This window comes from Rhineura floridana, chromosome 8 (assembly GCF_030035675.1).
Source record: "Rhineura floridana isolate rRhiFlo1 chromosome 8, rRhiFlo1.hap2, whole genome shotgun sequence".
Lineage (NCBI taxonomy): Eukaryota > Metazoa > Chordata > Lepidosauria > Squamata > Rhineuridae > Rhineura > Rhineura floridana.
In genome coordinates, this window is record NC_084487.1 from 55036227 (window position 1) to 55048768 (window position 12542).

Genomic DNA, 12542 nt, shown 5'->3' on the forward strand with positions numbered 1-12542 from the left:
ACAATGATCCTTCAACATCAACTTCACTGGACCGGCCATGTGGTTCGAATGCCTGATCACCGTCTTCCAAAGCAGCTACTTTACTCCCAACTTAAGGATGGAAAACGGAATATCGGTGGACAGCAAAAGAGGTTTAAAGATGTTCTCAAAGCTAATCTAAAAAAATGTAACATAAGCATCAAGAACTGGGAAGCCTTGCCCCATGAGCGTCCCAATTGGAGGTCGGCCATTATCAAAGGTGCTATGGACTTTGAAGAAGCACGAGTACAGGGTGAAACGGACAAACGAGCTAAGCGGAAGGCACATCAAGCAACTCATCGTGACCATCTTCCATCTGGAAACCTATGTCCTCACTGTGGAAGGCTGTGTGGATCCAGAATTGGCCTCCACAATCACTTACGGACCCACCGTTAAAGACCTTATCTTGGAAGACAATCTTACTTGGCCACGTGTGATCGCCAATGACATTCTCCCCTCACTTCCAACATTTCACATAAACAGTTACATATGTGTCCTTTACTACTGCTAGTATAAAATAACATCACTAAATTAATTAGTCCACATTTTCCTTAACAATAACATCAATTGCATAATTTGTACCTTCTAGTTATACAAGTATTTACTCACTTATTCTCACTTGAAAAACATTTTCCCATCTATTTTTTCCTAAAAAGAAGCAGGCACAGGCAACTAAGCAAGTGAGTATGAGGGAAGTGGATCTGGATGGAAGAAAAGGCATCCTGACTCAGAGACAGGTATTTCACTAAATAAGATGACTGGTCCATGCTCCACTCCCTCTGATGGTGCATGCTCAGATGTACCTTTGTTTGTGGTCTTCTCCCAACCTTATCAGCTGCATCCAGGGCTTAAATCTGGATTCAATTATGCTAATTGGCCTCTCCCACTAAGTGTCATCTCCGTATGTAGCCACTTTAGTCCTGGTTATATGGTCAGGTCTGTGGGGTAGGCAGCTAGGGGGTGACAAATGGTCCATGATGCTTGCTTCTCTTCTGCTTATGTGCCTCTGATATTTTTGTTGCTGGCTAGGCATGCAAAGGTTGCACTTTTTTCCTTAGTTCCACATTTGCCTAGTGTAGACCCTCACCCCCATATCCTGGTAAGCTACTGGGGTAGACAGTAGCTTGTTCCCTGTGAAGGTACAATTATGGCCTCCCTTGTTTCTTCTCCAAGTGTATTCCTTCCCTCTCCCTACCAAAAAGTTCCTTCTTTCAGCGGAACATTGTTCAGTGGGGCATCAAAGCTTAGGTATTCTGGGATTCTTCAGGCATGACTTCATCAAGGTGAGTTGTGAAGCTGACTGGTTGTTCTGCTGGACTGAATGCTCTTCTACGTTCTGCTATCTAAAAAGGTGTTCTTTGCAGTCTGTGTGTGCAATCTACAGAGATGTCTAGAATCAATCAGTGAACTGGCTTTTGCTAGGAAGACCACATTGCTTTGCACAGCAGGAGTACTGTGATGTGCTTATGCCTGCAGGGTTGTGTGTGGAGATGAAGAGTGATAGCACGGAGAAATTTATTTTAAAGCAAACTGACCTAATTCAATGGTCTTATATGCAGATCAGAAAGCAGCTATCAATTGGATTATGTGCTTCTCCAAGTTCTGCAGTGCAGTTTGGGTTCCAAACATTTGCACAAAAATGTTATTTTAGGGAGGAATGCACTGAAAAGCATACAAAAACACACTCATACAAAATATATACTGTTGCACGCCTCCCCAATCTCCGAGCGGTGAGATCTCAGGGGTCCCTGCGCTCATCCAGGGTTTGGTTTCCTTTGGGAAGAAGGTCAGCAGAGACTGCGGTGTCTTTATGAAATATGGTTTATTTATTTACACACATTCCAACCTGAGCTTAGGATGGAGGGGTTCAAGGCATCAGCAGTCCAATATCCAGCTTTTCCATCTGGGTTGCAGGAGGCATCCTAAAGCCATGGTGCAGAGGGATAGCCTCTCTGCCTGCCTGCAGCCCCAGCCATTCTCTAGACCAGCCTTTCCCAACCAGTGTGCCTCCAGATGTTGTTGGACCACAACTCCCATCAGCCTCAGCCAGCATTGCCAATGGTCAGGAAAGATGGGAATTGTGGTCCAACAACATCTGGAGGCACACTGGTTGGGAAAGGCTGCTCTAGACACTACTAAAAACACTCAAAGCACAAGCCTCTGCTAGTGGCCAGGAAAGGGGGGGGGGAAGGCTCTCCTGAAGAGTTTCAATGACAAAAGGATCTTCCTGGCCCATTTCACCAGTTGCTGGGCAACTGATAGTCCCATTATCCTACCTGGCCACTCTATTTGTTTAACAGAAGAAATTCATCTGGCCAGTAGAGCCAGCCCCAAGGCACGGGATTCCAGTCAGAGGCTGGAAAGTGGACCCACAGGAATCATCTATTCCAACCCCCATGCTCATAACAATACTTTAGGGGAAAGTGCATTCAACTGAAATACAATTTTTCCTGCAGTTTTTTTTAATCTGCAAAAACATGTAATGGGCTTATGAATGCAGACACACAAAACTAACACTAAACTGCAACAGGCTGACCCAACAATCCCTTCCTGATGGCATATTCTAGTTGTCATGTATGGACCTGCCTCTTCCACACTTGGCTGATATAGGGAAGTGGTAAGGATACTGTACCATGACTTGGGTGTGTTGGCAGTGGTGGCATGGATGCTGAGGGATAGGGGGTCCAACAACTATCTTATGCTAGCTCTTGTTTAAACTACTGTCATTTTCTTTTTAATTTTGCTCCTAGGATTGCATCAGATCCCTCCTACCCCAAACGATTCTTAGCAGACCACCTGCAGAGCAAGACCATTAGCTTACCCAAAGCAGAAGTAGCACCACGCTGTCAAACACAATAATTCTCAAGAGTTTATATGTTTGTTTCAGAAAACAGATACTGAAGATTCTTAATACATTATTCCTTTCTAAAATGTATATACTATTTTTCAAGTAAAATCCTTGCCATGACTCCCAATCTCCTGGGAATGAAATTAGGCATTCAGAGTGGGAGAGGGAACTGCCCTCAGAGCTAGCCCCAGATGTCCCTACTAACCTGGAGGCACTGGTGCAAAATGAGTTCTCTGTGCCCAAGAAAGACCTCTCTGCCCTCCTCTGACTCCAGCAACTCCAGATCAGAAGCCTTTGTGGAACCAGTGTCTACCCCAATGCCATTGGAGCTGACTGCTAAAGCAGGCTGAATCCCTTTAAATGAGGATTCTCTCACTTAAAGCAGAACTCAGACTTGCAGCTCCTATCTAAGGCCCACTCTGAGGTTGACTGGTGCAGAAACAACATTTTAACTCTTCTTTGATAGAGTTTCCAACCCAAGTGCTGCATGGAGCTATCAAAGTATCAATACATTCTGAAATCGTCACCTCTCCTTGCCTACTTTGCCTCGCTCTGCATGCCTGAACCTGATTTTTTTTCCTTGGGCCAGAACCCCCACACTGCTGAGGCCATCACTTGGAATAGAATACTCCCAGCTACAATCAACCATAGTTTTCTTAAACACTGTACCTGATGTGGTTCCACATTTGATTGTGAAATCTGCAGTATTCTCTATCACTGAAGTTAGCCGTAATGCAACTTCTGCCATTACCACAGTATTAGTGTCTCCAAGATTGATGGCATGAATTACTTCATTAATTATATAAAGTATATGAAGCCACTAAGGAGAGAGAGAAATTGAAAAATTCACACAGAAAGAACATGCCCATTATGAATACCAACCAAAAATAGATGGCTTGCCTATAGAACTATTGTTCTTCATAAAGTCAGCTGTGTAGTCATACATATGGCATCTGCACATAACAGTGTTCTGAACTTTCTAAAACTGGGTAAAAGAGTTTTGACAGGAAGCTGCTCTCCCTACCCTCAATATGCACATTCAAAGGTTTATTTATTTTATTTATTTATTTTGTTGCATTTATACACCGCCCATAGCAAGTAGCTCTCAGGGCGGTAAACAGCATAGGATAAAATACTTACATCGTAATAATAAAATCACAAAACATATATGACATAAAGAAAAAAAACAAAATACAATTAAACAAAATATAAGAAGATAAAAGGCTTAGTATACAAGATTAAAAAGCATACAAAGATTAGAGTGATTAAAATGCCTGGGAGCATAAGAAGGTCTTTACCTGGCGCCGAAAAGATAATAATGTAGGCGCCAGGCAAACCTCTTCGGGGAAACAACATATGCAGCAGGGAAGGAAAGTGGATTATGTGACTGCACAAGTGACGATTCAAAGAACAGTTACAAGGAAACACCCCTCTGTCTTTCTGTTTTGTGGTCTCTGTGCAGTCCCACATGCGGTTGAATAACAGGCTGACTTACCCAGAGAAGCAAAGCAGATGGCACTAGGCAACCATAGAGCTCAACACAGCCCATCCAAAAGAGGCATTGCCCGAGCCCTAACATCTGCTATATAGCATCTAACAAAGTGGTGGTTGTGATCAAATAGAATCCTGGGACAGGTCAGGGACCAAGATCCCTCTCAGAAAGGCTGTTGAGGATGCAATGGCTCTTGTGGAATGTGCATGGAAGGGACTGGAAACTAAGCTTTTAAATTGTTTAAGTTTTTAAGTTTTTTTTAAATTATGTTTTAAATTGTTTTTTGTGTTTTAAAATTTGTATATTTGTTTTTATTGTTTTTAATTGCTGTAAACCACCCAGAGAGCTTTGGCTATGAGGCGGTATATAAATGTAATAAATAAATAAATAAGCCATTTTGTAGCACAACCTTACAGTAAACAAGATCCAACTCAAGCCATCCTCATTTGTCAGCTGCTAACCACTGCATTTGTCAGAAATTGTTCTTTTAGTGTGGCAACACCTACTCTTTGGAACTCCCTGCCTATTGTAATCTGTAGATGCTGTTGCTGTATTCTTTTTGGTGCCTTCTTAAAACTTTTTGTTTAGGCAAGTCTATCCAGACACATAGATGTTGATGTTTTTTAATCTTTTTAGTATGCTGCTGTTTTAATTGTTTTAACCATGTTTTTAATTACTTATTTTTAACTGTTTAACTGATAATGTTAATGTTTTTTATAAACCACTTAGAGGTTTTCTACAATCGATACACAAATCTTGTTAAATAAAATAAAATACAATGTGGTAGATGTTAGGGCTCAGGTGGTTTGACACCCTTTGAAGTACACTCATAAAAGATGATGCAAGAGTCCTACCTGAACATTTGTCCTGTCAATCTAGAAAACTAAAGCACACTGTACCAGAGTATTCCAATCCCAACAAGTTTTGATAGAAAATTGACAACAAAATGTCCTGATTTATATGGAACACCTTAGGGAGAAAGAACATGTCCATTTTGAGCATCCCCTTAGCCCTATAAAGGCCTAAGTATAACAATGGCTCGGAGCAAAGAGCACAGTGCTCCCTAGTCTGCCACATGGATGGGAATGTCTACCAGGAAAACAACCTTAAAAGCAAACAACCACAGGTTGCGAATAGACAGTAGCTCAATGGATTTTGCTAGCAGTTGAGTAAGGGCAACTAATAGGCTTCACAGAGATATGGAAGCTCAACAGGAGGGTAGATATTTAACACACCTTTCGTAGACAGGAGTGAAAAAACAGTACAGTAATTAACAGGATGGTCAAAACTGCAGACAACATCTAGATAAGCTTTAAGAAGTATGCTAGCCATCTGGATCTAAGCAACTGCTAATCACGTACCACAAAACGTGAGGAAATTCTGCCTACTCTCCCTTTCAGACACTCTGCCTCTGCTCCTGTTTCACACTTCTCCCTGCCTCTGACCATCTCTTCTCTGCTCACTGCATGCATCGCCTCACATTCGTAGTGTGAGCTTTTCCACTTTAATCTCTGCTTTCTCCATTTGTCATTCCCTCCGGTTCCTGCTTCTCAGGCCAGTGGTGAACCTTTGCTTATCAGGCCACCATTGCTTCAACAATCCCAAATTGAAGCTCCTCCACATCCTATGCAGTTTGCCCTCTCAATTTTCAGTTTTCCTACCAGCCAAACTGACCTTTCATTTGTCTTACAAAGCTGTTCTGGTTAGCAAGATTGTAACCATTTTACACTGCACAGGTAGTGTTAATGAACGCACATCATTACCAACATCACAAGAGCACTTGTAAATAGGGTAAAATTATGTATCACACATCTACCTAATCAATATAAGTTATAATAAAGGATTACCTTGGGCGTCTGGTATTTATGAATAAACTTTAAGAAGTTGCTTCCACTCATTTGGATCCTCTGAATCCCAACTTTACACCTTTGCCACAAAAACATTGTTGCATCTATTGTCATTTCTCTGTCTGGCAGGAGAACCTGAGGAGAAGGTCTTTTTCAATAGTTTCATAAACATGTACTTGTTAATTGGTTTTGGTAACTATTCTAATCAGTTTGTATTTTGGTATATTAATGCTCTTAAAAGATCTGATCCTTGCATTACTTTAATATTTACCACTTCTGTAGTTTCACCTCACACTTTCCTGGTAACATTTGAAACAAGGAGGCTCCACAGGTGAGGAAATTGACCTGGTCACTTGCCATGCTAGCACTCCCCCACTTGGAGGCCAACAGTGCTGGCTATTAATGTCATCTGCCTCTCCAAACTGTGCTTTCTATTTGTTTTATTATAAAAGAGGGGGGGGAAACTTAGACACAAGTTAAAGATATCCCTCCAATAGCCACTTAATTTTCTTTGATTTCTGACTGACACCCTGAGACTATGAGCTGGTTTGTATGACACGGTAAGCCAACCTATGGCTTAGCAAGCCTGTGCAAACATCCAGGCCCATGGAGGGAAGCTCATAGATGCTTTACTCCTCCCTGGTCCTTTTTACTGTCACACCATGCTAAGCCAAGGATTGACTGAGCATGTCATCTAAACTGGGACTTGTGGTTAAGTTCTCTCCTCACTAGCCACAAGCTGTAGCCAAGAACAAACCTTGATTATAGCTTGGGGTGATGAACATGTGTCCCAGCTTGGACAATATGCTAAGACAAACCTTAGCTTAGCTCAGCCCGGTGCAGCATAGCTGTAAAAAGAGCCAGACGGAGGAGCAAAGCAGCTGTTTGTTCTGCTCCAGGAGCCCACATCTTCACATAGTCTCAGTAAGTCATAGTTTGGCTTACCATGTCATGAAAACCAGCCCAATGAGTCTCCCAAAATTACCATTTTAAAAAGAAGCTAAGGCTAAAGGATCCAACCTAGGACAAAGGCAGGAATGAAATGGTGTCAAACCAGATGGAGCAGCCAGTCTTGACTCCTGCATTCCTGCTCTTGGATACTAGGAGGCGCTACTACCCACCTGATGGTATGCTACCGGGGGGGGGGGGGAATCAGACTGTGAGGGTGATATCCAACATTAGTCATACTCAGAGGACACATTGAGATCAATGGATTTTTAGGTAAAACAATCCTTTTTATTTTAAATTCTAAACTTTATTCCAACATTGTGCATTAAGCAAAGGAATATACCAGCATGCAAAGATTTAAAATCATCTTACATTTGAAGAAACGTAAATATCTGAGGGTGCTTTGTCACAAAATATTTCAAAACAACCAAGAATACGTTCACATAATTGTATACTAGTATATCATCTTGCTCTTCCCCACCAGCAAGCCAGACCGGTCACTGATTGCTCCTGCTTGGTAAACAAAGTGTCTCATACCCAACTACTTAAAAGGGGATAGTGTGGGGAACTTTCTGCCCCCGCAGCATTGTACCTGGCACTATCTCATCCTCCCACTAGGAAAGAAAGATGTGTAATTTCTTCACTTCTTAGGTAGCCAGCCACAGGTCATGCCATTCACCAACAGAAGGAGGGAAGGAAGAGTAGGTGGCAGCAAGAGGACAGCCAGCCAAGGAGGAAGAGCAACCAACATGCATGTAGCTGGTATGCTACAGCTGTGTTTGCGCACACACATACACACATGAAGAGGCCACAGTCAGCAGAGGTCGGTGGGGTAGTGCAGGTGAAGCAGTGTTGGGTACATGTCTTCTGGAAGCCAAGGGTCACTGCCACTTACTGAGAGAGGAAAGGGCAGGGCACGGAGAGCTCAGCGTGGGTGGGCATGGCAGCAGGAGCACTAGATTGGCTCTGCCACCATATCACATCTTGCACACAGCACCTCACAACTCCCCCTCCTGATAAGAGGCAGCAACCCTCAGGATCCAGAAGCCAGGTACGCAATACTGCCTCAACTTCACTGCCGCACCAACCACTATTGCTCACAGTATTGCTCACAACTTTTGAATTCTTTTTATATTTTATATGGTAGCTGCCACTCTTTTCTACATGCTCCTAATGCATCCCAGTACTTCAGAATTACACTGTTCTCCTGTTTGCAACATAGTTTGTTTTTAGAAAGCTTCCTTAAAGTGCTGCATGGGAAACTGTCTTATACCGAGTAAATCATTGGTCCATCTAGCTCAGTACTGTCTTCTCTGACTGCCAGCAGTTCTCCAGGGTTTCAGGGTGGGGACATTCCCAGCCCTACCTAGAGTAGTTGGAGACTGAACTGAGCGCGAAGCAAATGCCCAACCACAAAGCCACGGCCCTTTCCCGTTACATTTCTTCTTTACTGTTAAGAAGCTAAAGATATCAGTGTAGCTTTCTACAACTGGCATCTGTTATTTGCTACTTTTTATAACAAGCCATTTTCTCTTACTTTGATGTAAATTTATTTAACACACCAATGTCATGTAATTCATAAATATAACCTCAGTTTTTCTATACCTCTTTAGACGTACAGATGCAGAAATAAAGAGTTCTTGCCAACATAAAAAGTTCATCAGTAGTCTTTCCTGTTTGTACTGTTCCTTCTACAGTTACAATTTATTTTAAAAAGAAAAATGAAAGCAGTCAATTCCATTAAAATATACTTTAAATCCTAATTCTCAGTTTTAAACTAATGTAGGAAATGATAGTTATGACAACAAAATTAAATTCCTGATTTTATACATAACTTCTCTCTAAACACAGCAGAGCAAAAACTAATAAAATTTAAAATCACTTTGCATCTGGAAAATTTAACGTTTAAATGAGAAATTTGTTTTTATCATTTAATAATGACAAGTGTACTACATAAAAAATTAACAGGAAAACAGTATTTCATCCAGGATTCCCCCACCCCTTATAAACAGCTGTCTGAAAATCCTAATGAGGCTTCATCTTTTGTTAGGAAAATAAAGTAACAGATCACTCTACATTGTGCGGTATAAACAAATAAAGTGCTTAAGATTTAGGAATCAATCCTACATTCCCTGGAAAAGCAGCTAAGGGGGTATGGGACAGCAGGCAGAGAGGAAGGTCTGCTGGTGGAAGCCTCCCCAATGTAGCAGCAAAAATCTCCATCGCTACCACTGGCAGAATGTCAAGGGCAGAAGGCAAAAAAAATAGGCATTCTATGTTTGAGGGGGAAATCGTGGTGAACCTAGAGATCTTGGATTCATCAGATTAAAAAAAACCTCATCCCCCTCATTCTGGAGGTGACATAGTTATTTTCCCTTCCATTATTGTCAGTGATACAAATATTTAACATTTAATGGTGTAGGTCAAATTTTGGAAAGTACCAAACAGTGATTAATGTTTCATTACTATTACCTAGAAAGATATATAGGATGTTTTACTTTTTCCTTATCTTGTATTAAAACCTCTTCAGAAATCATTAACTGAGCAGCTGATAATTGTGACACACCTTGAAATGCAATGGATTTTTTTCCTGGAGTACGAAAAACACTTGTTTCTCTGAGATAGTTTCCTTGAATACACAAGCCATGCCTTGGTCTTCTTATAGATACTAGAGGCTGCATTACAAGAAGCAGTTTGAGTTCTGCTTCTGCTTCCTTCCATTTTGGGCTACTTTGACTCTATAAATACATACAGAAATGAAAAATTTTACTAGGTCTATGATTTCTAAGAATGATAAAGCTACTTTAATATTGAGAAACTGAATTACCTGAAGGAAAGAAAAAAACAGTACAGATACATGATCAAAGTAATCCCACTCCTCATAGCTGAAAGCCAGCTTAAGAAACCTCAAGGCAGCATCCCCGGAAATACCATTCTTCCCTGTAACAGTAACGCAAAATATGTAAGAATCCTTCACAAATACGAAGGAGAACACTTCTGTTGGCTATTGCATGCATCTATAATACCATTATGATTCATCTGAATTCCTTTGCAATAGTCTACATTCAACAGCTTTCAATCAAGACCTTGACAAATCTAATTCAAACTTCTACCCAAGAGATATGTGTATACAAAATAATGTTACTTTAAGGGCCAAGTTAATTGCATGGCAGCCATGTGTAATGATCTCTCAATTTTTTAAAAAAACAACACACACAAGCCATCTTCAGGCATTCACTTAAACATGTGAGGATTAAAACAAGCCTCACCCACTTAGAAGGCTCCAAGTGATTGGAAATCCTGATAACTACGAAGGGTTCTAAGTACTAAGGGAGTGGGGCTGAACAGCTCAATCTTACTCTGCCGATGAATGGAGGCAAATCTTCCCTTGATGTTAGATCTACTATTCTCAACATTGTTACCTACCAAATTGATTGTTACTTAAGAATTGGCTGTTGAAAATAATCCACTGTATATGGCCAGTTACTTTTTTCCAGCATGTAGTAGAACAGTCTCATAATGTGCATGTCATGACACTTAAAGAACTTATCACAGGCACAAACTCTAGATTTCTGTCTATTCTTATGCTGACCTTTTCACCACTAGCATGATCTAATCTGCAAAGAAATATAACTGCCCAGCTGAGTGGTAATATAAACAGGATTTTCACCTCAAAGTGATGCGAATGCAGACAAACCAAAAAAACCTGTTGCAGAAAATACTATAAGAGTCAGATTATAATTGGCAAAGAATGTTCCTTTGAAGCAGAACAATTTGCTTTGCAAAGCATTATGCCCTACACACATAAAAAGTTGCCTAAGGATTCCCTACTCAGTGATTACATCATTTTAACAAATCCTGCTCACTGACTACATCATTTTAACACATTCTATCTCAAAAATGTCTAAAAGCACAATCCTAACTATCTGATATTGATAACTGAGATTGGCTGGAATAGGATGGTGTGCAGGCCTCTCTCTGCTGGCATTTAGCAGCAGATAGCAGCACCAGTAGTGCAGAGGTTCCACCATGGTGAAGGTCCCAAGCTCTGCCTTGGCAGGCAGGCAGGCAGGCAGGCAGTTATCACTAGCAGTAGCCATGGAAAGCCAGGGAATTGAGTGTTTCAGAGCAAGGTTAGGGGCAAAGCTCCAGAGGCTTTGGATCCACAGGATCCAAATCCCCACAGATTGCCTGGTACTGACACAACAGAAATTGGGGCGGGGGGAGGGGAGCCTCCCCACCCATCCTATCCCCATCTTCAGTCCTGGCCGGCAGGAACTGTCAGGGCTTCAAATGTGGTAGAAGATCTGCCACTTGGTGCCTCCCCAACTCCTCTTTGTTTTGCTCTGTCAGCATTGCAAAAATAAAAACAAATAATTTACCTGCTAATATCTGCTGCATAAGTGTCGATTTTGCAGTTATAACACAAGAAACATCAGCGGGTATGCTGCCTTGTACATTCATGCCACCACCTTTAATAGAACTATCTTGTTAACTATTTGAACAATTTATAAGACATTTTAATTATTATATAATTTTGATTTTTTTTCATGTTAGTTTCTTAAAAGAGTACCATCCCATAATGCCCATAATCCCATAATCAATACTTGTTTATATTAACAGGGATTGCTCAAATTGTTTATTATCTCCTTGAACATGGTCTGATAGTTACATAAAAGTTCCCTCTACTACAGGGATAGCCAGTGTGGTGCCCTCCAGTTGTTGTTGGATTACTGCCCCCATCATCCATGACCACTGGCCATGCTGGCTGGTCTGATGGCCATCCTGGTTGGGCCGATGAGAGCTGTAGTCCAAGAACATCCAAAGGGTATCACATTGGCTATCCTATTGGAGTTGTGTAAGCATTACACATTTAAAGCACATCCCCCCCTCAAGAATCCTGGGAAATGTAGTTTACCCCTAACAGAGCTAAAATTTCCAACACCTTTACCCAATTACAGTATTCAGGATTCTTTTTTTAGGGGGGCTTTAAATGTATGGTGTGTATGCAGCCTGAAATCACAGGTTTTCCTTCAATATGCCATTTCTGTCCCATCCACTTTGAGATTGCATCCCTCATCACCCACCAGCATCTTCACAGCTGTTCGGAGTTATTGGTTCTCAGAAGGTACAAGTGAGAGAACCGGAACAATCTTAGTTTAATATTCCACTGAAATTTGTTCTATGGTCAAAAGTAAGTAAAAAAAGGTCAAATGTTAAAGTCTCAGTAGGAGAATAATCAAACTTACATTAGGTTAGGAAAGATCTGGATATGAATCTCTCTCTCTTGGTTGACATTCTTGCTCAGCCCTACAGGTATATGTGATTTCTCCATTGTCTCACACCTGACTCAGTTTATTGGGTTAGTACTCCCACCAGCTTTGCATAA

At 41.2% G+C, this 12542-nt stretch overlaps 1 protein-coding gene across 1 annotated transcript in view; it reads right to left on the bottom strand.

The window, feature by feature from the left end:
• The window catches only part of CFAP54 (cilia and flagella associated protein 54), a 272916-nt gene that overhangs the window by 240448 nt on the left and 19926 nt on the right, over window positions 1-12542 (bottom strand). Inside the window, exons 10-15 of the mRNA XM_061582731.1 lie at window positions 11536-11625; window positions 9981-10093; window positions 9720-9891; window positions 8759-8844; window positions 6206-6340; window positions 3536-3686 (exon numbers count right to left, since the gene is read on the bottom strand). Of these exons, the coding sequence (XP_061438715.1) occupies window positions 3536-3686; window positions 6206-6340; window positions 8759-8844; window positions 9720-9891; window positions 9981-10093; window positions 11536-11625 (747 nt within the window). The remainder of the gene's footprint in view (window positions 1-3535; window positions 3687-6205; window positions 6341-8758; window positions 8845-9719; window positions 9892-9980; window positions 10094-11535; window positions 11626-12542) is intronic.